This window comes from Salvelinus fontinalis, chromosome 32, assembly GCF_029448725.1.
Source record: "Salvelinus fontinalis isolate EN_2023a chromosome 32, ASM2944872v1, whole genome shotgun sequence".
In the NCBI taxonomy this organism is placed as follows: Eukaryota; Metazoa; Chordata; class Actinopteri; order Salmoniformes; family Salmonidae; genus Salvelinus; species Salvelinus fontinalis.
The window spans coordinates 33068296-33091666 of record NC_074696.1 but is presented as its reverse complement, the minus strand read 5'-3'; the positions used below and the strand labels follow the sequence as shown (position 1 = coordinate 33091666).

At 43.3% G+C, this 23371-nt stretch overlaps 1 protein-coding gene across 5 annotated transcripts; it reads left to right on the top strand.

Moving 5' to 3' along the window:
- Positions 1 to 1843: 1843 nt before the first annotated feature.
- Positions 1844 to 23321, top strand: LOC129831108 (death-associated protein kinase 2-like). 5 transcript variants are annotated; one of them, XM_055894163.1, is made up of 12 exons: positions 1844 to 1932; positions 12214 to 12391; positions 12790 to 13011; positions 15079 to 15217; positions 15696 to 15825; positions 18257 to 18305; positions 19010 to 19036; positions 19226 to 19378; positions 19830 to 19875; positions 19989 to 20078; positions 21356 to 21442; positions 21966 to 23321. In XM_055894163.1, the coding sequence occupies exons 2-12, from the start codon at positions 12327 to 12329 to the stop codon at positions 22044 to 22046; spliced, it is 1089 nt and encodes a 362-aa protein (XP_055750138.1). In that variant the 5' UTR covers positions 1844 to 1932; positions 12214 to 12326; the 3' UTR covers positions 22047 to 23321. The 5 variants fall into 5 exon arrangements, with proteins under 5 accessions (XP_055750138.1, XP_055750139.1, XP_055750140.1 ...); XM_055894164.1 differs by lacking the exon at positions 1844 to 1932 and adding an exon at positions 1972 to 2130; XM_055894165.1 differs by lacking the exon at positions 1844 to 1932 and adding an exon at positions 2692 to 3076 and having other exon boundaries at positions 21972 to 23321.
- The last annotated feature ends 50 nt before the right edge of the window (positions 23322 to 23371 follow it).

Sequence of the window (23371 nt, the reverse complement as noted above, 5' to 3'; positions counted from 1 at the left end):
ACACACACACACACACACACACACACACACACACACACACACACACACACACACACACACACACACACACACACACACACACACACACACACACACACACACACACACACACACACACACACACAGGCTGACAGTATCTCACCATCATTGTGTGTTACAGCATGGGTTCATTGACAGTTAGACGCCCATATGACGACTTGACAAGTGTGATTGAATGACTGGTAGTGGTTCTTTCTTTCGAGTTGCATAGCATGCCAAAACAACTCAATATACAGCGCATTCGGAAAGTATTCAGATCCATTGACTTTTTACACATTTTGTTACATTACAGCCTTATTCTAAAATTGATTAAATTACTTTTCCCCCTCATCAATTTACACACAATACCCCATAATGAGGAAGCAAAAACAGGTTTAATACATTTTTGTAAATGTATTAAAAATTAAAAACAGAAATACCATATTTACATAAGTATTCAGCTATGAGCCTCAAAAATGAGCTCAGGTGCATCCTGTTTCCATTGATCATCCTTGAGATGTTTCTACGACTTAAGTCGAGTCCACCTGTGGTATATTCAATTGATTGGACATGATTTGGAAAGGTACACACATGTCTACATAAGGTCCCACAGTTGACAGTGCATGTCAGAGTAAAAACGAAGCTATGAGGTTGAAGGAATTGTCCGTAGAGTTCCGAGACAAGATTGTGTCGGGGCACAGATCTGGGAAAGGGTAACAAAAACAGCATTGCAGCATTGAATGTCCCCAAGAACACAATGGCCTCCATCATTCTTAAATGGACGAAGTTTGGAAGCACCAAGACTCTTCCTAGAGCTGGCTACCCGGCCAAACTGAGCAATTGTTGGGAGAAGGGTCTTGGTTTTGGGAGGTAACCAAGATGGTCACTCTGACAGAGCTCCAGAGGTCCTCTGTGGAGATGGGAGAACCTACCAGAGAGACAACCATCTCTGCAACACTCCACCAATCAGGCCTTTATGGTAGAGTGGCCAGACGGAAGACACCCCTCAGTAAAAGGCACATGACAACCCGCTTGGAGTTTGCCAAAAGACACCTAAAGGACTCTCAGACCATGAGACACAAGATTCTCTTGTGATTCTCTTGCGTCACGTCTGGAGGAAAACTGGCACCATCCCTACAGTGAAGCATGGTGGTGGCAGCATTATGCTGTGGGGATTTTTATCAGCTGCAGGTACTCGGAGACTAGTCAGGATCGAGGGAAAGATGAATAGAGCAAAGTACAGAGAGATCCTTGATGAAAACCTGCTCCAGAGCGCTCAGGGCCTCAGAGTGGGGTGAAGGTTCATCTTCCAACAGGACAACGACACAGCCAAAACAACGCAGGATTGGCTTCGGGACAAGTCTCTGAATGTCCTTGAGTGGTCCAGCCAAAGCACGGACTAGAATCCGATCGAACACCTCTGGAGAGACCTGAAAATAGCTGTGCAGCGACGCTCCCCATCCAACCTGACAGAGCTTGTGAGGATCTGCAAAGAATGGGAGAAACTCCCCAAATACAGGTGTGCCAAGTTTGTCAGACCCAAGAAGACTCAATGTTGTATCTGCTAGCAAAAGTGCTTCAATAAAGTACTGAGTGAAGGCTCTGAATACTTATGTAAATGTGATATTTCAGTTTATTATTTTTAATAAATGAGCAAATATGTCCAAAAACTGTTTTTGCTCTGTCATTATGGGGCATTGAGTGAAGATTGATGAGGGGGAAAAAACGTTTTAATCAATTTTAGAATAAGGCTGTAACGTAACAAAATGTGGAAAAATTCAAGGGGTCTGAATACTTTCCGAGTGCTTTCCTTGTTTGAAACAGCCTGGTACGTGCATCAATTTCAGACCTCGGCTGGACCGGAACGACTCGTCAAGTCTCGGTGTGTAGCCACGAGGACAGTTTTGAAAACAGGTGAGCCCCTTTCCATAGCCTTACGCCTTTAGTGCGTAAAACGACGTTACCGTTATTTACTCATACCCCAGCTATGTGCTGCTTTTCTGTATCAGATAATGTTGCATTGCTGTGGTATGTCGGGACTCAAACGAAACAACGTTACCTGAATGATTATAATAGGCGATATTCCGAGAACAGGATTCCAATGAATTTCAGGTAATTCTTTTCATCCAGATGAGTCCATTGTAAAATGAAATGCACACAGTTGTAAATACCGGTTGTAGTGTCTTGTACCACATGCCATTCTCTCCATGTAGTGTGTGTGTGTGAGAGAGCGAGAGAGGGGGCGGGGGTCAATTTTATATTGGTAATGCATAGGCTACTTTACAGTCACATTCTCTATCCTAGTTTGTGTGATACCCTAGTGTACATCTGGTTGTGTGCGTAGTGGTACTACTTCGATGTGATGGGAATTGGGTGCGTGTGTGTAATTGAGCGAAGAGCATCGTGAGTTCTGCTGAGTTGAGCCTGCATGAGTTCTCTGCGCTGCTCCCAGGGGAATGTGCTGTCTGTATTGTATCAGTACCACATACCAGTAGTCATCATAACATATTAATTGTGAGAGTTTCAAGTCCATACGTGTGTAATATTGTGTGTGTGTGTGTGTGTGTGTGTGTGTGTGTGTGTGTGCGCGCGCGCGCCCAGTTTCCTTGAGCAATGCATGACTAGAATGAAGAACTCGTGGCATCATCATTGGCGACCACAGCCACAAAGTCATAATTATGGCTAAACCCGCCTATTTAAAAAATGTATGTTCTTAAAAATATTTTAACCTTAAACACACTGCTAACCTTATACATTTTTAAGATAGCTAATTTTGACTTTGTGGCTGTGGTAACTAGTGACAACCGAGGCAAAGCGGGGCTGCACCTAGGCAAGCGAGCACTCCCAACAAAGTTACACAGAAACTGAAGGAGGGGCAGAAATAAGGTGAACTTTTCCGCATTCCACGGCTAACTGTAAAGAACTCTGGCTGTAGGCCTATTTACACATGGCACAGGAAAGTTTGCTACGTCGTTGACTAGTCGTCCTCGTACTTGTCACGAAGGAAAAGTAATTGCAACGCATTAGAAGACCAAACAGCATTCTGGCATTCAGTTGGGTGAGTGTTTCTCCTCATGTTCTTCTCGACGCATTTTTTATTTTCGGTATTTTCTCTATGATTTATGCTTCTCTCTATATATATGTAATCCACCCAGACTACACACCACATGCTTGTACAATACGTTATTAACTCATAATTAAGTCATATCACTAATTTTCTCTCAAAGTCCATTGCGCATCACTGCAGCAATCATAGCGCTCTGTCTCTCGCTCATTCACGACTAGTTGAGTTTTAAAAACGGTGGAATACCTTTTGGAATATAATTTTTTTCCCGGGTTGTGTTCTGCTATGACCTGATGGTAGTAATGGATTGACAGAATCTGAAGGTTGGTCATTTGAAAAGGAGAAAGCTAGGCACGTTACCCACCGTTTCTTTTGGATACATTGTGCGCGTCGATGTTTGGTGTGAGTTATGGGATTTGTTTTTCTCATACCTGGTTGATCTGAGCTTCTGATTTAAAAAAGTTTTGCTTTGCATAAAGTTTAGGCACCCTTACTTCTCTTTCTCCTCATTGGCTTTCGTATTTCCCCAATTCCAACCTATTCAGCTTTCATATCATTATTGTGGTATCCACATGATCATAATCTTCTCTAAGTATTTTGCTCTATGTGGTGATCACTTCAGTTAGGAATTCATAGTAGTATTTTCTACAAATGCATTCCAATGACTAGCTGGTCAACGACTTTATATGCACACGCATGCACACACACGCATGCACACGCACAAACACACACCACACACACACAGAGGGTAAGGCCAAACTCAACATAACGTTGAAAAATGAACAGATCACATTCACTTAGACACAGGTGTGGTCAGGGTTTGCAGTAGCCCAGTAATGGATTGAAGGAGCCTAACGTTACTCCATTGTGCCACTGTAGTGCTATTGGGGGAAGAGGTGCTTTTGTAGTTGCGCGAGAGCTGGTTCTTGACCTTATATATGGTCCAACGACCTTATATGTTCTGTTTAGAGGCAAATTGGCTCCTGCAGCCGAAACATCTTCCTCACACTTATTCTTCAGAATAGAGTGCCCTAGGGCCCCCGAGTGGCGCAGAGGTCTAAGGCACTGCATCTCAGTGCAATAGGTGTCACTATAGTCCCTGGTTCGAATCCAGGCTGTATCACAGCTGGCCGTGATTGGAAGTCCCATAGGGTGGGGATAAGTTGGCCCGGCGTCGCCTGGTTTTGGCCAGGGTAGGCCGTCATTGTAAATAAGAATTTGTTCTAGAATTTGTTCTTAACTGACTTGCATGGTTCAAAAAATATGAAGCAGTAAGCCACAGTCTGTCTATTTTGGCACATGTTCAGGAGCGAGGCCTCACTTTTAGCCACTTATCGGACCTCTTGACATGATGACGTCATAGTGCACCATTCAAAGACAAGGGCCATTGTGCCACTGTAGTGTTATTGGGGGAAGAGGTGCTTTTGTAGTTGCGCGGGAGCTGGTTCTTGAATCAACACAGTTGTTCTCAGGATGTTGTACTTTTGTTGACTTCATGGTATTGGGGTAGGAAGCTGGGGGTGGATCACGAGGGGAGTCTCGGGAATCTCTTCTTGGTAGAGTCTGGCATTGGATTTACTGTTACACATGGGAGGCAACAACATCTAGGAAGGATTTTTAGCACATGGCTGAGGGGAGGGGGGGACATGCATAAATACAGTCAGAGTCCGAGAGTGAAAGAGAGTATACAGGAAGACTCACATGCTGTCACTAATAGACACATTTCCCTTCTCTGATACACAGACAGACAGACAGGGTATGGTGTGTTCAACAGTCACTTGACCACTTCTCGTCCCCTGTTGGTATCATCTCCGACCCACTCTTTCTTCAGAGAGCCTGCGCTTTCTCTCTCTCTCCGATCCAGCTCTTAGCTCTTCTGTCTTATGCCTAAACGTATCTCCCTTCTCCTCTGTCTCGTCCTGCGAGAGGTCATTAGCTCACTCTGTCTGTCTCTCTTGTCTGTATTCTTATGTATTTTATACCTCTTTTATTACTTTTTATTTAATTATAGTTTTTTTTACTCTGCATTGTTGGGAATGGCTCGTAAGCAAGTCTACACCAGTTGCATTCGGCGCATGTAACAAAGCCAATTTGATTTTCCCTTGCTCCCTCTCCTACTTTATATGATTGCAAACTGTTAAAGTTGATCCGTCTTGTCCTTGCTCTCTTTCTCTCTCTTTTTCTCTCGTTCTTTCTCTCTCTTTCTCCCTTTCTCATGCCATATTTGGCTTTTGTCTGTCTGTCTGTCTGTCTGTCTCGTTCTGTCTGTCTTTATGATGCTGGTTTATTGTCAGCCTTTTTATTCTCTTTCTCCCTCCCTGCATTTGCATTAGGCACAACTGGACGTCTTCAAGGAGAATACTTCCCAATAGTTAATATCAGTAATCCTTTCAAAACTGATCACCAATGGGTTGATTTACTTTGACACTTGAGGCTTTCTGAGGGTTTTAGCCTGTTATTTTAATCATGTTTGTTTTCACACCATGGGTGGAAATAGGAGACAAAGGGCTGTGAGACAGAGGTTTAATCCTAGAGACATGAAAAGTGGGATGTATACAGAGGGTGCGGGGCAACAGAAGACAAACAGCAGAGGGACTAAGGATTTTAGAGATTGGGAAAGGGCCAATAAAGGGGTTGTTTACGGGACTCTACCCGGAGGGGCAGATCCCGGGTGGAAAGCCATACCCTCTGCCCGAGACAATAGCGGGGAGCTGGGGTCCGGTGGTGGTCCGCCCGTCGCCGATACCTGGAGGTGGTCTTGAAAAGAATGGACCGGGTTCTCTTCCAGGTACGGCAACAGCGGCGGACAAACATCTGGACCGAGGGTATGCTGACTTCTTCCTCAGTGAAGAGCGGGGGCGGATATCCCAAGGAACACTCGAGAGGGCGAGAGACCAGCGGCCGAGCAGGGAAGGTTGTTGCGGATGTATTGCACCCACACGAGTTGCTGGCTCCAGGTGGTGGGGTTGGCGGAGAGGAGAAAACAAAGAGCTATCTCCAGGTCCTGATTTGCTCGCTCCGACTGGCCATTAGACTGGGGGTGAAAACCTGAGGACAGGCTGGCCGACTACCCAACGAGAGTGCAGAACGCCTTCCAGAACCGGGACGAGAACTGAGGACCGAGATCAGAGACCATGTCGACCGGAAGTCCATGGATCCGGAAGACGTGTTACATGAGCATGGCAGCCTCCTTGGTTGAGGGTAGCTTGGGAAGGGGAATAAAATGGGTGGCTTTGGAAAACCTTTCTACCACCGTAAGGATGGTGGTGTTGCCATCTGATGGAGGAAGACCAGTGACGAAGTCCAGGAAAATGGGACCGGGGCGGTGAGAAACAGGGAATGGTTGAAGACGGCCAACCGGAGCTTGCCGCGGGGCCTTATTCTGCACGCACACAGTGCAGGCGGTGACGAAAGAGGAGACGTCAGAAACCATGATGGTCCACCAAAAACGTTGTCGGAAGAAAGCCAGGGTCCGACGGGAGCCAGGATGGCAGGTGAGTCTAGAGGAACGTTCCCATTCCAGGACCGGGGATTGGGCAGAGTCCTGGACAAACGTCTGGTCAGATGGTGTAGCAGTGGGGCTATACAGGTGTGAGAGCGTGTCAGGCTTCCCATTCTTGGACCGGGCAGTAGGAGATAGTAAAGTTAAAACGAGTGAATAATAGGGCCAATCGAGCCTGCCTTGAGTTGAGGCGCTTAGTAGTTTAGAGATATTCCAGGTTCTTATGGTCAGTCCACACTAAGAATGGATGTTCCGCACCCTCTAACCAGTGCCTCCACTCCTCCAATGCCATCTTGACCGCGAGTAGTTCTCGATTTCCCACGTCATAGTTCCTCTCAGCGGGGTTAAGACGATGGGAAAGGAAATCGCAGGGATGCAGCTTTTGGTCCTGGGCAGAAATGGATGGATTAATATGGGGGCTCTAGTGAATTGATGCATGAGGTCTGAGAACGCCCGGTCCGCTGCTGAAGACCAGGTGAACAGAACCTTGGGAGAGGTCAGTGCTGAGAGGGGGGAAGGCAGGGTAATGTAACCCCGGATGAAGCGGGGGTAGAAATGAGCAAACACCAGGAAACGTTTCAGCTGCACTCTGGATGTGGCTAGAGGCCAATCCACACCGCTCTCACCTTGTCCGAATCCATCTGAATATTTCCTGCAGCAATAACGTTTCCTAGGAAGAAGATGGTGGAGCGATGGAATTCACATTTCTCTGCTTTCACAAAAAGCTGGATCTCCAGGAGATGCTGAAGGACCTGTCGGACGTGGAGGACGTGCTCTTGAGCTGAACGGGGGAAAATGAGGTAGGCAAACACAAACCGGTTCAGCATGTCACGGAGCACGTCGTTAACCAGGGCCTGGAACACTGCGGGAGCGTTGGTCAGTCCGAACTGCATAACAAGCTACGCGTAGTGCCCGCTAGACATTTTAAAAGCTGTCTTCCATTCGTCTTCTTTCCCGTATCAGAACCAAATGGTAAGCGTTCCCGAAGGTCCAACTTCGAGAAGATCATCACCCCCCTGGAGAGGCTCGAAAGCCGATGAGATAGGCCCCGGTAGGATTTTGTCTTTCTCCACAAAGAAGAACCCTTCACCGGCGGGGGAGGCAGATGGATGAATACGCCCTGCAGCAAGAGAGTCCTCAATGTTCCTTTCCATAGTATTGGTCTCCGGACCAGACAGAGAATAAAGCCACCCCCGAGGCGTAGTAGTGCCCAGGAGAAGGTCGATAGCGCAGTCATAGGGTTGATGCGGAGGGAGAGATGTAGCACGGGCCTGGCTGAAACTCCCGTTGGTCCTGGTACTCTGCGAGAATGGCGGAGAGATCCGAGGCTTCTCCCAAGCCCGCAGGAAGACGTCCCGTGGCAGGCTGCGCCGACTACAGGCAATGCGAGTGGCAGAACGGGCTCCAACCCATGATAGAACCAGTAGCCCAGTCGATCAGGGGACTGTGCCTTTGGAAAACCCCAAAACCGTGGGTACAAGAGGAGATTCAATGAGCAGGAACTGCATAGACTCACTGTGATTACCTGACACTCGCAGGTTGATGGGAACCGTATGGTGGGTGACTCTGCCAATAGAGTGCCCATCCAGCACAGTGACGTCCATGGTAATGGAGAGGGGTTGTGTGGAGATACCCAGCTCCGACACCAGGGTAGTCTCCATAAAACTGTCGTCGGCACCAGAGTCAATGAGCACCCGGAGAGATTTGGACAGGTCACCCCACAGCAGGATGGCATGAAGAGGCGTACGAGTAATGGGAGATTGGAAGCTCACCAGCATGCTCATACCTGCTGATGAGCCTGGTCTTTTAATGAACAGGTAGATATGTAATGTCCTGTAGTACCACAATACAGACAGTTCTTGGTGCTCAGTCTACACAACAGTTCAACAGGAGACAATCTAGCCCTGCCCGATTGCATTGGTTCTGGAGGAGACGAGTCGACAGCCCTCTGTGATTCCCGAGGGAACTCGGGTGACATCGGATTCTCCCGGCAATGTAGACTTCTGGAACGTCCGGGATTCCTCGGAGGCGAGGTGGGAATCGTGGACGAGCGAGTGTGACCGGGATAGACCTCCTCTCCTTCCTACGTTCCCGTAGCGTCCAATCGATCTGTATGGTCAAGGCTATGAGAGAGTTGAGGTCCACTGCATAGTCTGCCACACTACGAGAGTCTTGGCACAGTTCAAGTAGCTTACGAGCAGCCGCTCTCCCTGACAACGGATTATCGAACACCTTTCTTACCTCCGCCACAAACTCCTCCAGGCTGAGGCAAACAGTGTATTGATGCTCCCACACCACTGTAGCCCAGGCTAGTGCTCTCCCGGACATGAGAGTTATCAGGTACGCCATCTTCGAACGATCTGAGGGAAATGAAGAAGGCTGCAGCTCGAGGATGAGGGAGCACTGGGAGAGAAACGCTTGGCAGGTTCCTGGATCTCCAACATAGCGCTCCGGGGGAGGTAAGCGGGGTTCAAGGTAAGCCGGGGTAAGCTTGGGAGAAACACAGCTGGTAGCGGGGTTACTGAGAGCCTGGGAGGTTACTGTAGTAGACACAGGAGGCAGATATTACTTTTCAGAATATTTATTATAATTATTAATTATAACAAAGGGGGCAGGCAAAAGGCAGGTCGAGGGCAGGCAGGTACAGGACGGCAGGCAGGCTCAGGGTCAGGACAGGCAGAAAGGTCAGAACCGGAAAGACGCTGGTAAGACCTGACAAGACAAGACGAACTGGCAACAGACAAACTGAAAACGCAGGTATAAATACACAGTAGATAATAGGGGGAAATGGGAGACACTTGCTGGGGGGTGGAGACAAGCACAAACAGATACAGATCAGGGTGTGACAGAAACTTTCCATACATATTTGCCCATGGTAGAAGTGGTCAGAACTGCCAAAACATTTAGGAGATGGAGGTGCTCAAAGTTGACCCATTTTGCAGACCCCACTATACCATGAGACATCCATGTCTTCATCACTGGTAAAGATAAACAGTTGAGTTGGATACCATTTAAAAACTTAAACAGGGTTGTCAAAGTATTTTCTAATTTCTAGAAAAAGGTGTTTTTTAAATACAAATTGTCCTTTTTTTTTGTTATATGTCAATTATCCAAAAACATGTCAACTCAGATTTATTTTCATTTTCGCATATGTTGTAGTTTAGACCCTGTTTAACCTAATCTGAAGTGTTTGTGTTGTGACTGCCATTGGTTGAGACACACCATACTCTTGAATACAGGGTGGGTAGCATTTCAATCATAGAAATATTATTAATAGAATGGAGATATCCTTTCAGACCACTGCAATTTAGCTGGTACATCATTGAAATTTTTACTTCCAATTACTTCCACAAAGATGGCCGCCGGTCCACCCACCATCGAACGTCAACATAAATGGGAATGTATGTTCTATTATCTATGTTTCTATGATTTCAATAAGCTTCCTATGGAATATTGACAGTATAGTTTAAAACAACTGATTTTCCCATCAGGGGTTGGAACCAAAATATTTTACCCATCATTCCATTCTGAGCAGAACTGCTATTTTGTTAGTCCCAGTATTCTTTAAAAAAAAGTGTATTTTACCCCCTTTTCCTCCCCAATTTTTATCTTGTCTCTTCGCTGCAGCTCCCCAACAGGCTCGGGAGGCGAAGGTCGAGTCATGCGTCCTCCGAAACATGACCCGCCAAACCGCGCTTCTTAACACCCGCCCGCTTAACCAGGAAGCCAGCCGCACCAATGTGTCGGAGAAAACACAGATCAACTGACGACAGAGGTCAGTCTGCAGGCGCCCGTCCCGCCACAAGGAGTCGCTAGAGCACGATGAGCCAAGTAAAGCCCCCCCCGGCCAAACCCTCCCCTAACTCGGACGACACTGGGCCAGTTGTGCGCTGCCCTATGGGACTCCCGATCACGGACGGTTGTGATAGACTCGGGTCTGTAGTGACAACTCTAGCACTGCGATGCAGTGCCTTAGAACGCTGCGCCACTCGGGAGGCCCTGTCCCATTTTCTGACAAGAAAATAAAGTTCTGAACTGATTAGGGTCCCAAAAAAGTAACAGTTCACATTGTTCCTTTTCGTTCATTTTTGTATATTTATCTCAATGTTTTACTCCAGCAATTTGCACTAATAGAGCAGCTTGCTGTGGAAAGGGTAATGTTTGATTGGTCAGATAAGTGCAGGTTCGAGATGCTACTGAAATTTCACGGGGGGGAGAGCGGGCTTGGCTTGAAGCTCTGAACACGATGTGGAGTGGAATGTGTTTACAGCATTTATACACAGAAATCAGGAATATTTTTGGAATTTAAATCATATAGAAATTGAGAACGTTTTATTACAATATTTTGTTACTTGAGCCAGTAAAGAGCGCTTTACGATTCTTGGGTAGCGTAATCACTTTAGCTTCCCTCCAAGCCTGAAGGCACACACTTTCTAGTAGGCTTAGATTGAAGATAAGGCAAATAGGAGTGGCAAGATTGTCCGCCATTATTCTCAGTCATTTTCCATCCAAGTTGTCAAACCCCAGTGGCTTGTTATTGTTGATAGACAACAATCATTTTTTCACTTCTTCCACACTCACTTTACGGAATGAAAATTGACAATGTTTGTCTTTCATAATTTGATCACTTATACTTGGATGTATAGAGTCAGCGTTTGTTGCTGGCATGTCATGCCTAAGTTTGCTTATCTTGCCAATGAAAAAATAATTAAAGTAGATGGCAATATTAGTGGGTTTTGTGATGAATGAACAATCTGATTCAATGAATGATGGAGCTGAGTTTGCCTTTTTTCCCAAAATTTTATTTAAGGTGTTCCAAAGCTTTTTACTATCATTCTTTATGTCCTTTATCTTTGTTTAATAGTGTAGTTTCTTCTTCTTTTTATTCCGTTTAGTCACATGATTTCTGAATTTGCAGTACGTTTGCCAATCGGTTCTGGTGCCAGACTTATTTGCTATTCCTTCAAAATGGGTGCGGTCCAGAAATTATTTAAATAAAATGGAACGACCCTTATGCCACTACTGTTGATTCATTGTTCTGTCACTGTTTATGGTTTTAAGTTATTTGTGCTGTAATAGCGCCCCCTGCTTATTATGAGCCAAATCCTAATTTCAGACATGCACGTAGGCCTACAACTCGAACTCAAGCTAATGTCATCCATTGGCCTCAACTGAAGATATGTCTGAACATTTGAGTTGCGGGTGCACATCTGAAGCACATCTCAATATTGGTGGTATTATACATTTTGTCTTATAGATATGTAGTGGTGTTATGATATACTGTTTAATTGAATTATTTTGTTCATTTTTTGTGTGATGTACGTTGTGTTTAGACCCCAGGAAGAGTAGCTGCTGCCAAGGGGATCCATAATAAAGACCCCCCAAAAGTCAGGATTCAATTTATCCCCTATGCCCCTCAAACTCAACTCTGGACCTTGAAGTCAGTTACACTGTATTTTTTCATTGTTCCCCTCTAACCCGGGGCACCAGGTGTATGCAATTAATTATCAGGTAGAACAGAAAACCAGCAGGCTCCGGACCTCGTAGGGTAAGAGTTGAATACCCCTGCATGCTATCACGTTTGCCTTAGAACTGTGATATTAATTGTTTTCTTTCTCTCTTTGTTCAGGTCCCGACCTAGTGAAGCAATAGTTGAGTGCACCATGCAGTACTTGGACTTGAACCACCAGTAATATATAGTGGGTGGAAACGGAGGGATAAACTGGGGAGAAAAAGAGAAGTATGGCCGTCTTTAATATGCTTGAGAATGTGGAAGACCTCTATGAGATCGGAGAAGTACTTGGGAGGTAAGGATGGTCATTATAAAAGGTCTTCTTGTATGAGGCTGTTTAAGTGAGGAAGGTATTTTAACTCTGAATTCAATTACTTTTCAAGGTCAATTTTGCATATGCTGTCTTGCTGCATAGTTCAATGTGAACTAACATTCAATGTAAGCAATTGGAATAATTCAAAAACTGACTGAATTGTGTATAGAAAGAAAATACTGAAATGTTTTTACCCATCTACCTATAAGTGCCCTTCATTGCAAGGCATTGTAAAAATTATATTGCAATTACACTTAATAAATAAACCTGTGTTGTGTTCAGTAGGAACACATTTTTATTGGACAAGCTCAGGAAGGACCTGGCCATTTCAAAACTTTTCCAAACAACAACTAAATTGTCTCACTCTGTCGTCACCCCAGTGGCCACTTTGGGCAGGTGAGGGAGGTGCGCGAGCGGGCCACGGGGGCTCTCTGGGCTGGGAAGTTCCTGAAGATCAGGAAGTGTGCTAGCAGCCGGCTGGGCATGGAGAGGAAGAATGTAGAACGGGAGGTTGAGGTCCTGCAGGCCCTACAGCATCCCAACATCATGGCCCTGAAGGATGTGTTTGAGAGCCGGGCCGAGGTGGTGCTGGTGCTGGAGCTGTGAGTGGAGGGAGGGGAGGAGGAGCGAGAAAACCAATACTAGATTACCTGGCGCGTGCTGCACAACAGTGAATGAGTGAATCGAGGCTCTGGTCTCTCATCGTTATGTGCTTGTCAACAAACACCATGTGACTGGGGACTATCAGTATGCTTTATAATGACAAATTGCGACAGGTGAAATGAAGAACGCAATCTTCTTTATATCCTAACGTATTGCACAAGTTGACTGCAGGTATTTAATTAAAAAGTAGCTGCAGATATTACAATTTATTTAAAAACATCAAAGAAATAGTTGCAATGGTTATTGACGGTATTGAAATACCATAACGTGGCTATTTCCAAATATACAGTGCCTTCAGAAATTATTCATACCCCTTGACTTATTCCACATTTTGTTGTGTTACAGCCTGAATTCAAAATGGACTTTTCTCTCTCCCCCATCTACACCCAATACCCCATAATGACAAAGTGAAAACATGTTTTTAGAAATGATTGCTAATTTATTGAAAATTAAATACAGAAATATCTAATTTACATAAGTATTCATACCTCTGACTCAATACTTTGTAGAAGTACCTTTGGCAGCGATTACTGCTGTGAGTATTTCTGGGTAAGTCTCTAAGAGCTTTCCACACCTGGATTGTGCAACATTTGCCCATTATTATTTTCAAAATTCTTCAAGCTCTGTCAAATTGGTTGTTGATCATTGCTAGACAACCATTTTCAGGTCTTACCATCGGTTTTCAAGTAGATTTAAGTCAAAACTGTAACTTGGCCACTCAGGAACATTCTGTCTTCTTGGTAAGCAACTCCAGTGTAGATGTGGCCTTGTGTTTTAGGTTATTGTCTTACTGAAAGATGAATTCATCTCTGTGTCTGGTGGAGAGCAAATTGATCCAGGTTTTCCTCTAGGATTTTGCCTGTGCTTAGCTCTATTACGTTTATTTTTGATCCTGTCCTTAACGATTACAAGCATACACGTAACATGATGCAGCCACCACTATGCTTGAAAATTTGCAGAGTGGTACTTACTCAGTAATGTGTTGTATTGGATTTGCCCCAAACATAACACTTTGTATTCAGGACAAAAACTGAATTGCTTTGCCACATTTTTTGCAGTATTACTTTAGTGCCTTGTTGCAAACAGGATGTATGTTTTGGATTTTTTTTTATTCTGTACAGGCTTCCTTTTTTCAGTCTGTTAGTTAGGTTAACATTGTGGAGTAACTACAATGTTGTTGATCCATTGGCCTAATGGTGAAATCCTTCCTCTCCGGCATCTGAGTTAGGAAGGACGGCTGTATCTTTGTGACAGGGTTTATTGATACACCATCCAAAGTGTAAGTAATAACTTCACCATGCTCAAAGGGATATTCAATGTCTGCTTTTTTTATTTGTACCCATCTACCAACAGGTACCCGTCATTGCAAGGCATTGTAAAACCTCCCTGGTCTTTGTGGTTTAATCTGTGTTTGAAATTCACTGCTCGACTGAGGGACCTTACAGATAATTGCATGTGTGGTGTACAGAGAAGAGGTAGTCATTCAAAAATCATGTTAAACACTAGTATTGCACACAGAGTGAGTCCATGCAACTTATTATGTGACTTGTTAAGCACATTTCTACTCCTGAACTTCTTTAGGCTTGCCATGACAAAGGGGTTTATGACTTGACTCAAGACATTTCAGCTTTTCATTTTTAATTAATTTGTAAAAATTTCTACAACATGATTCCGTTTTGACATTATGGGGTATTGTGTGTAGGCCAGTGACAAAATGTCTAATTTAGGCTGTAACACAACAACATGTGGAAAAGTGAAGGTGTGTGTATGGTATACCACCCAAGCCTAGAATAGTTTGCTTGGTGAAAAAATGGCCTATATGTTGATCACACTGCCTGTATTTCTGTATTTTGAAAGTTATACTGTATCTTAAACGTTATTGCTGACATGCAAAACATTTTAGGTCTATATCAACAATGGACTAATGAAACAAATACCAAAAGTTTTTGGGTGGAATTTTCCTTTAAGTTCTGACACCTCTCCATTTCTCCTCGTTCCTCTTTCAGTATTAGTGGAGGAGAACTGTTTGACTTCATTGCTGAGAAGGAGAACCTGACGGAGAGCGACGCCATCGACTTCATGAAGCAGATACTACTGGGCGTGGGCTTTATGCACAGCAAACAAATAGGCCATTTTGACCTAAAGGTAAATTATGCTAGTGTGTTGATTTGACATATGATCCAACTTCTTTAGTTTGTTACTCATTCTGTATGATATTTAAGAATCCAGTGCTGCAATAGTCTGTAGTAGTGGTTTACACTAAGCTCCCCAATAACACTGCTAAAGTAGTATTACACATAAAAAATAGTATTACACAGCTTGTTCATTTATTGAATCCCAAATCCTAGACTTTTAGGTATGAGTGCTTAATGTGAAAAGAGCATATCTGTATTCATCCATCCCAGAACCACACAAACATGCTGACACTGCTACTTATTAGTGCAAGGGTCCATGTCGCATGGTCATGTTTGTATCCACAGCTGCCACTAAAGGGAGTGTGCCTGTGCACTAGGGTGTTGAAGAACATGCTGCTCACGGTCAGGTCAGTCAGCATCCTGCTCACCTTAATGGTCAGATTGTCCTAATTTTGCATGTAAAATGTGTATTCCCCTTCCACGATCAGCCGGAAAACATCATGCTGTCGGACAAGATGGCACCAAACCCCAACATTAAGATCATTGACTTTGGGCTGGCCCACTGCTTCAAGTCGGGGGAGGAGTACAGGTGCATGAGTGGCACCCCCCAGTACATTTGTGAGTATATGAGTTAGGCCCTGTTTAAATACTATGCAAATGCATGCATCCTTCCCCTCTACCTACAGTTGTTGTGAATAACTTATTGACATGACTGGATTCTTGAGGGCTATGTAGTGAAACCTATTGCTTACGTCATATGCAAATTGTCACACCAGTGATTACTTTTAGGAAGGAAACAGAAGAAAAGGACAGACTAAGCTACGTTCAGGACTGTTTCTGCCACCATGGTGCATCGGTCAGAATGCCAATCCGGAGATGTAGCAGTAATTCAGGTTTAGGGGTATTTATTACACAGTTGAACACGGGAACGAACAGAGGCACACGGGGGAGGGTTTGGAATGGAGGTAGGGCTTGTAAGGCCGGTAGGAAGGATGTGCTTTAGGATGTGGATTGTAAGGCCTTGGAGATAGGATTGGATGTGGTGGTCTGGAAGGGATATACAAAAGGGAAACATTAGAACCACATCAACATAAAAAGGTGCAGACAGGACAAAGTAGTGACAAGTGACTTACAGAGAACCACAAACTAAGGAGGCTGCCAGGACTAAACATAAAAGGTAATTATCATAGCATGGATAGAATGGATACAACATAAGTTCAGGCAGCATAAAATACATGTTTGACATTTTACTCCTACAACCTAAGGCACTTAATCATCACACGAAAGACAAGGCCACCCCGTGGCATCACCAAGCAAACTATTCTAGTGTGTAGGAAGGAGCATGCTGGTTTAATAGGGAACTGAAAGTGGTGAAAAGGGCAGAGGGATGATTTGGGAGTGGAAACAGGTGTGGTGGAAAGGGGCAGATACGTTATTAAAGAATTGGAACAGGCCCCTTGTAATGCAGTGCCTATGTGGCTGAGGTCTCTTTTGTGGAAGTGAGCTCCTATTTCTAGGTCCAGGTGTTTCCATGGAGACAGTGCAAGAAGTGCAGTGTCATGATCTGTGTTGATGGTGTTACGGTAAACTAGGGTGGTGGTTACAATTCCAATTGAAACAGAAGCGATTTGGATGGTCTAGGAAAGTTGCCATTTCAGGTCATACCTACATTACCCTCCAACCCAGATAATTTCAGAAACCTCTTATCAATATAGTAATTATATTCTACATATGTAGTAATATATGACAAAGCAAAATTATCCTTAAAATCCTATTAGATTTTGAAACAACTGGAAGTTTGCCCCAAGACAGACACATCTCAAGCTGTTCTCAAATACTAGCTGCTTCAACACAGATTTGGTCAGCATGATAAGGTTGGCATGGTTACAAAGCTGGTCCTGTTTGGAATTCAAATGTGTTTGCCCAGCAGAAGCAGCTAAAGTACTATAGGTTTAAATAATACAATGCGACTGGTGGAGGAAGTTATCTCAAAGCCACTGGCGTTGTTCCTACCAGTCAAACAATCTATGAATGGTTTTCTGATAAATGCAGTGTTCAGTTTGCATTCTTGAAAATTAAAATGTTTCCTTCACAGATAGTGAAGGAATTTTCAAACTTCCAGGCCTTTGGGGTTCGCGTGTTTTTCATAAATGCAGCTACATGCATAGACAAGTCTCTCAGATTGCTTCATTGCCATGAAATACAATTTGTAGATATTGCCAAAGCAGTATAGTGGTACAGCATTTCAGTAAATACAGTACAATGCAATGAGGATAATGAAATACAGTTCAGCAGTAATAATAATAATAGTACACACAGCTCCAAAATGATTGTGACAGTGACCCATTTTTGTTGTTGTTTGTCTCTGAACTCCAACACTGCATTTGAAATGATACAATATACTATGAGGTTGTTGGATGCATTTTCTGTTTGTTTTGGTTGTTTCAGATAATTTTGTGGACAATAAAAATGAGTGGTAAATAATGTATTGTGTCATTTTAGAGTCACTTTTATTGCAAATAAGAATAGAATATGTTTCTAAACACTTCTACATTAATGTGGATGCTACCATGATTATGGACTGTCCTGATTTTTTTTTACCTTTATTTAACTAGGCAAGTCAGTTAAGAACAAATTCTTATTTTCAATGACGGCCTAGGAACAGTGGGTTAACTGCCTGTTCAGGGGCAGAACGACAGATTTGTACCTTGTCAGCTCGGGGATTTGAACTTGCAACCTTCCGGTTACTAGTCCAACGCTCTAACCACTAGGCTACGCTGAATTGTGAATAATGATGAGTGAGAAAGTTACAGACGCACAAATATCATAGCCCCAAGACATGCTAACCTCTCAACATTACAATAACAGGGGAGGTTAGCATTTTTGGTCAGGTATGATATTTGAGTGTCTAACTTTCTCAATCATATTCCAAACTTCATTGTATCATCTCAAATCCAAAGTGCTGGAGTACAGAGCCAAAACAACAAGACATTTATCACTGTCCCAATATTTGTGGAGCTCACTGTATAATCATCTCTCCCTTTCTCAGCTTCTGAAGTGATCAACTACGAACCTCTGAGCACAGCTGTGGACATGTGGTGAGTGTGTGTATATATATACAAAGAATGTCCCCCTTCCATCTTGATGAGTAAGCCCTTGGGATGCGTTCAGGCATGTGTAGGCACGCTCTCTCCTTTCCCTAAAAACACAGTGTGACTGTTTCTGGTTGAATGCATTAGCTCCACTCTATGAGTTCAGCTACTGTATAACAATCCGATTCTCTAGTGGGTTTCGGCTAGATACTGTGTTTTGTTTTTTTACACAGAAATCAACTGTTTTGAGTCTAAAGGTTTGGACTTAATTGTAGTACAGTGGAATATGAGTGTACCTAGACGCGCTACACCCCAGCGTTAATAAATGGTGTAAAAATGTAAGGACTTTGGGGGAAAAAACAACTTACCCCAGGACATTTCACATTGTGACTATCCCCGAAAAAGTAAATGATCATTCAGATGTCAGTGTTGATATTTTAGGTTTATTTTAGGGACAAACAAAGGCTTATGTTTTCGATGTGTCATGCCCCTACCCCAGAGCCTCAGGCAGGAAAATGTTAGAGGTAGCTGATTATAGTACATTTGGAAATACGAAAGCAAACATTAAAAAACTACTCACCACAACAGCTCTGTCGACATCCTTTGGAATAAAGTTAAGATATTGAGATAAGAACTGAGCCTCTCTAGGCCTGTGAACAAAATAACCACATGACTGTTAGATCTTTGTTTGTGTTTACATCCCCCTATAGGAGCATCGGAGTGATCACCTACATACTGTAAGTTGAGGGAGAAAAGGGGGGTGCTACTGTACGTTTGGATTTACACATATCCCCAATTCCAAATCAACCCTCAGCCTACTATAACCCTATACAAATGTGACAATATTGCCATCTTCCTCTGTTGACTTGGAATTGGGCTATAGTAACAGCAACCTTCTTTTCCCCGACTCCACTTTATTTTTCCAGACTGAGTGGTATGTCCCCGTTCCAAGGGGACACGGACGAGGAGACACTGAGGAACATCATAGCCCTGAACTACAAGTTTGACGACCACTACTTCAGCATGACCAGTGCCATGGCCAAAGACTTCATCCAGAAGCTCTTTGTGAAAGATCAGAAGTAAATAATGCATTGGTCATGGGTAATTTGGCCTACTATGATGTCCTTTTACGATGTCAAGAACAAATATGGAACGGTGACTGGAATAGTGAATGGATCACTTATTTTGTGACTTTGCACCTATCGTAAATGGACAGATACTTGGTTTTTTTCAGCCACTATTGATAGAATAGGAACTCTGTATTGTATGAATATATCACCCTTTGTCTAGCTGTCTGTGGTTGCCAGTGTTTGTCTGCCTGTCTCTGTGTAGTAAGATAATGACAGCTGAGAATGACAGCTTTTTTCCCCAGCTGCTTTTAATAGAATATGAACTTACATGTATCAAATGAATAGATTACCCTTTGACTGTATGTGGCTGCCATTGTCTGCCTGCCCGCCTGTCTGCCTCTCTCTTTGTCTGTCTGTGTGCCGATCCTTATTGTCTCTCTGTCGGTCTGTCTCTGTGTAGTGAGAGAATGACCGCTGAGGAGTGTCTACACCACCCATGGATCAAGGTGAGGGTCGGCAGCACAAGGCTTTGCACCTGACAAACGGTTTAATATTGCACGTTTTATATGTGTACTTGTTTTTAAATCTCCTTCACTTATCATCGCTTCCTCTTTTTTAGCCTCTGACACGGAAACAGGTGGCCAACAGGAATCGCTCCTCCATCAACATGAAGACCTTTAAGAAGTTCAATGCCAAGAGAAAATGGAAGGTGAGTAGGATATATGTCCTATATTTGTCCCAACATTTTATGCCATATCACATATTATTATGACACTGAATAAAGCTCAAATCTTGAAAATGTGCATGCGTTTTGTTACACGGAATGAAATCAAACTAAGGGCATTGATACACAGTCAATGCTCGTCTTGTGGAACTAAACTAACAAATAGGGCATGAACGTGAAGCGGTAATGTTTCGTCCGAAAGGCCCTTTTAAAGTCTACTCTGTCTATTAGAACACAAAGCACACTGACATCATAGTCTGAGACAACAGAGTACATGTTCACTAAAAGTAGTTTACACAAGACAAACACAAAACCGGTTTTGAACGTACAGCTACATTGAGAAGCAGGACCTATACATCAGTGTCAGTTAAGCCGGTCGGTGCTCAAATAACACAACAGCAAATGTTGACACAGCAAGTGGGTCATAGAAACAGACTGAGCAGTGCTCAAAGCCTGAGACATAGATCTGTATGTTCATGTGCAAAGTTTAAATGAATTAAAGTGCGCATTTTAGCGAGGTGCTAAATATCCTTGCTAAGACAGAATGATATGGTATCCAGAATAATGAAATCGTACCCAATCTTAAACATGTTCATGTATAGCCTCAATTATAAGGCAGGTTGATAGCGGTAATATAAAGCTATGTAGAGGTTGTGGGGAAGACACACTAATGAAGTTGAGGTGTAACTTGTGTGTAAATGACCTTTTAGCGCACTGTCAAAGACAATACAGTGTGAAGATAGGCAGAAACAGATCCTCAAATAGAAGTCCCCAATCACACTTGTAGGCGACGGCATGGCAACATTGGCTAGCGAAGGTCAAATTGATATAAAGCTGTTTTTGACGAAAATGAAAACGTGTCAGTTTGTCACTTTCACGAGGTTGGGGTGTTCAACTACTTAAGACATTGTCTCGAATCTAGGTTGTGCTTTTATATTTGTGAAAATTAAGAACTAAAGTCAAATTTTTCACTTCTCTCGCGAAGTTGCGCCTCTGGGTTAAGAAACTCTGTGCTACTGTGGTAGTTAGTATTGCAGCTTGAAATATTATATTTTCAATCAATTTCTCTCGCGTTCTATTTTATTTTGCTCTCTGTCTTCGATATTTACTCTTCTGTTCTCCTGATCTGTCTTTTTCTGTCTAACATCTGACTCTTATGTTCTGTTGTCCCCTCTCTCGATCCTCCCCTTTTCTTTCTATCTTGTTTCATATCTCCTTTCCTCTGATCCTCTCTCTCTCTCCCTCTCTCTCCCTCTCTGTAGATGTCATATAACATGGTATGGGTGTGTAACAGGCTGCATCGACTGAAGCTGCTTTGTAAGACTAGTGCACTGGCGGGCGAGGAACTGGTGAGTAAGGCTGCAATGACAGTCCAACTAAGATTTACACTCGAACGAAACCCATTACATTGGCCATTAAGTGTGCCCCTCATTTCCAACCTCTATTGTTAAAAATGCTATTCATTGCAAAAATGCTATATTTCCAGGCTTTGAAAATGAACAGGTGATATAGCCTACTGTATCCTTAACTCAAATGGCTTATCATCCAAGCTTTGCTTATCTCTTGTTTTTATGTGTTTGATGACATCTATAAAATCACATAAATAAAGACTAAAAAGGGAGCATGAGGTAGAAAACATTGCATTGAACTTGACTGTATTCAAATTCCCTTTGCACACTACTGAGCCAAACCAAGCCAAGCAAAGTTGTACTGGACTGGCCTACATGATTACGCATTCATCTTAGTTGCTTGAACTGTTCTGAAAAGAACAATGTGAAAAACAAAATAACCGAGCAAGCACATTATAATTTGTCTGCCCTATAGTGTGAATCCGATAAAAGAGAACTAAACTGCGATATCTCTCCTTGTCAGAGACAGTGTGAGAGTGACCAGGAGGACACAGAGACCAAGCCAGCCTCACTCATTCGCCGGCGACTCAGCAACAGTTCATAGACTCGACCACCAGGGGAGAGACAAAGCATCAAGCTGCAGTGCACAGTTTCCTTTACAGTGACACAACCAAGCCTACAGTATTTGCACTCCCCCTTTACCAGGCCTCGAGGGAGTGTAAGACCAAGACAGGCTGACACAAGAGCCGGGCACACAAGGAATTTTCGGGCTCTATGTCCCTACATGAGACTTCTCCTTGATGAAGTGGAATGGAATCTACAGCACAAGGCCTGTCAAGGCTCAACTTTATGCTCAATGCACTTCAGGTGGATTGGAGGTAATTCCAGTAAGAGCACAAGTACAAATGTGTGATGGCTTCCGTGAGTGAGCAGATATTTAAAAAGACTCTCGATGGGGTAACATTTTAGAAAACCAAGCATGACTTGTTTTTAGAGCTCTGCTCAGTATTACTGTGGCTTATTGCATGTTTTTATGGTGCTTTTGCAGTTGTAAAGGTCAACTGATAGCAGGCGGTAACATTATTGTTCTTATGGTGAAGTTACTGATTTGGGGATGAACAGTACTGGATTGCCAGTTAGGTCACCCGTGATACAAGTCAGTATTCGACGTCCATCCATGTCGGAGGATGTCAGGAGGGGCAATATAAATATATTATTTACAGTATAATAATACAATTATATAATGCTATACAATTATAAAATATCTAGTGTCCTAAACATGATTACCAAGTACTCCAATATTGTACGACAGACAAATGTTTTAAGATAACTGACCAGTATAAATAGCACAGCAAATTAACTTTTAAAGGTTCTACTCCTAGAAATAGGATAACGAATACATTCTAGTTTTACTAATCCAATAATGTCGTCCTGCATACAGTAAATACTCTGAACACTCCACGCTCTACTGCAGTGTTTCCCAACCCTAGTCCTCGAGCATCCCCAGCAGCACACATTTTTGTTTTAACCCTGGACAAGCACACCTGATTAAACTTGTCAACTAATCATCAAGCCCACACTGAGTTGAATGAGGTGTGTTTGTCAAGGGCTACCACAAAACTGTTCTGTTTTGGGGTACCCAGGGTTGGAAACACTGCTCTACTGAACTAGTAGCGTTACTGAAGATCATACATTGATGCATGACAAGTAACGTGACATGTTGGTCTATGAATGATCTTTTGGTGAGAACTATATACGTTTTCTGTTTCTCTAAGAAGTTTAAGAATTTGTTTTCTTTGATTATAACCTTGTGAAAATACCTTAAATCGACTGTCAGTGTTAAGTGTGGTTATTTTAAATAAAGGTACATTGTGGTCAACAGGTTTTGCGTATACATTTTGGAATCATCCTCCTTGCACACTTTTTAAA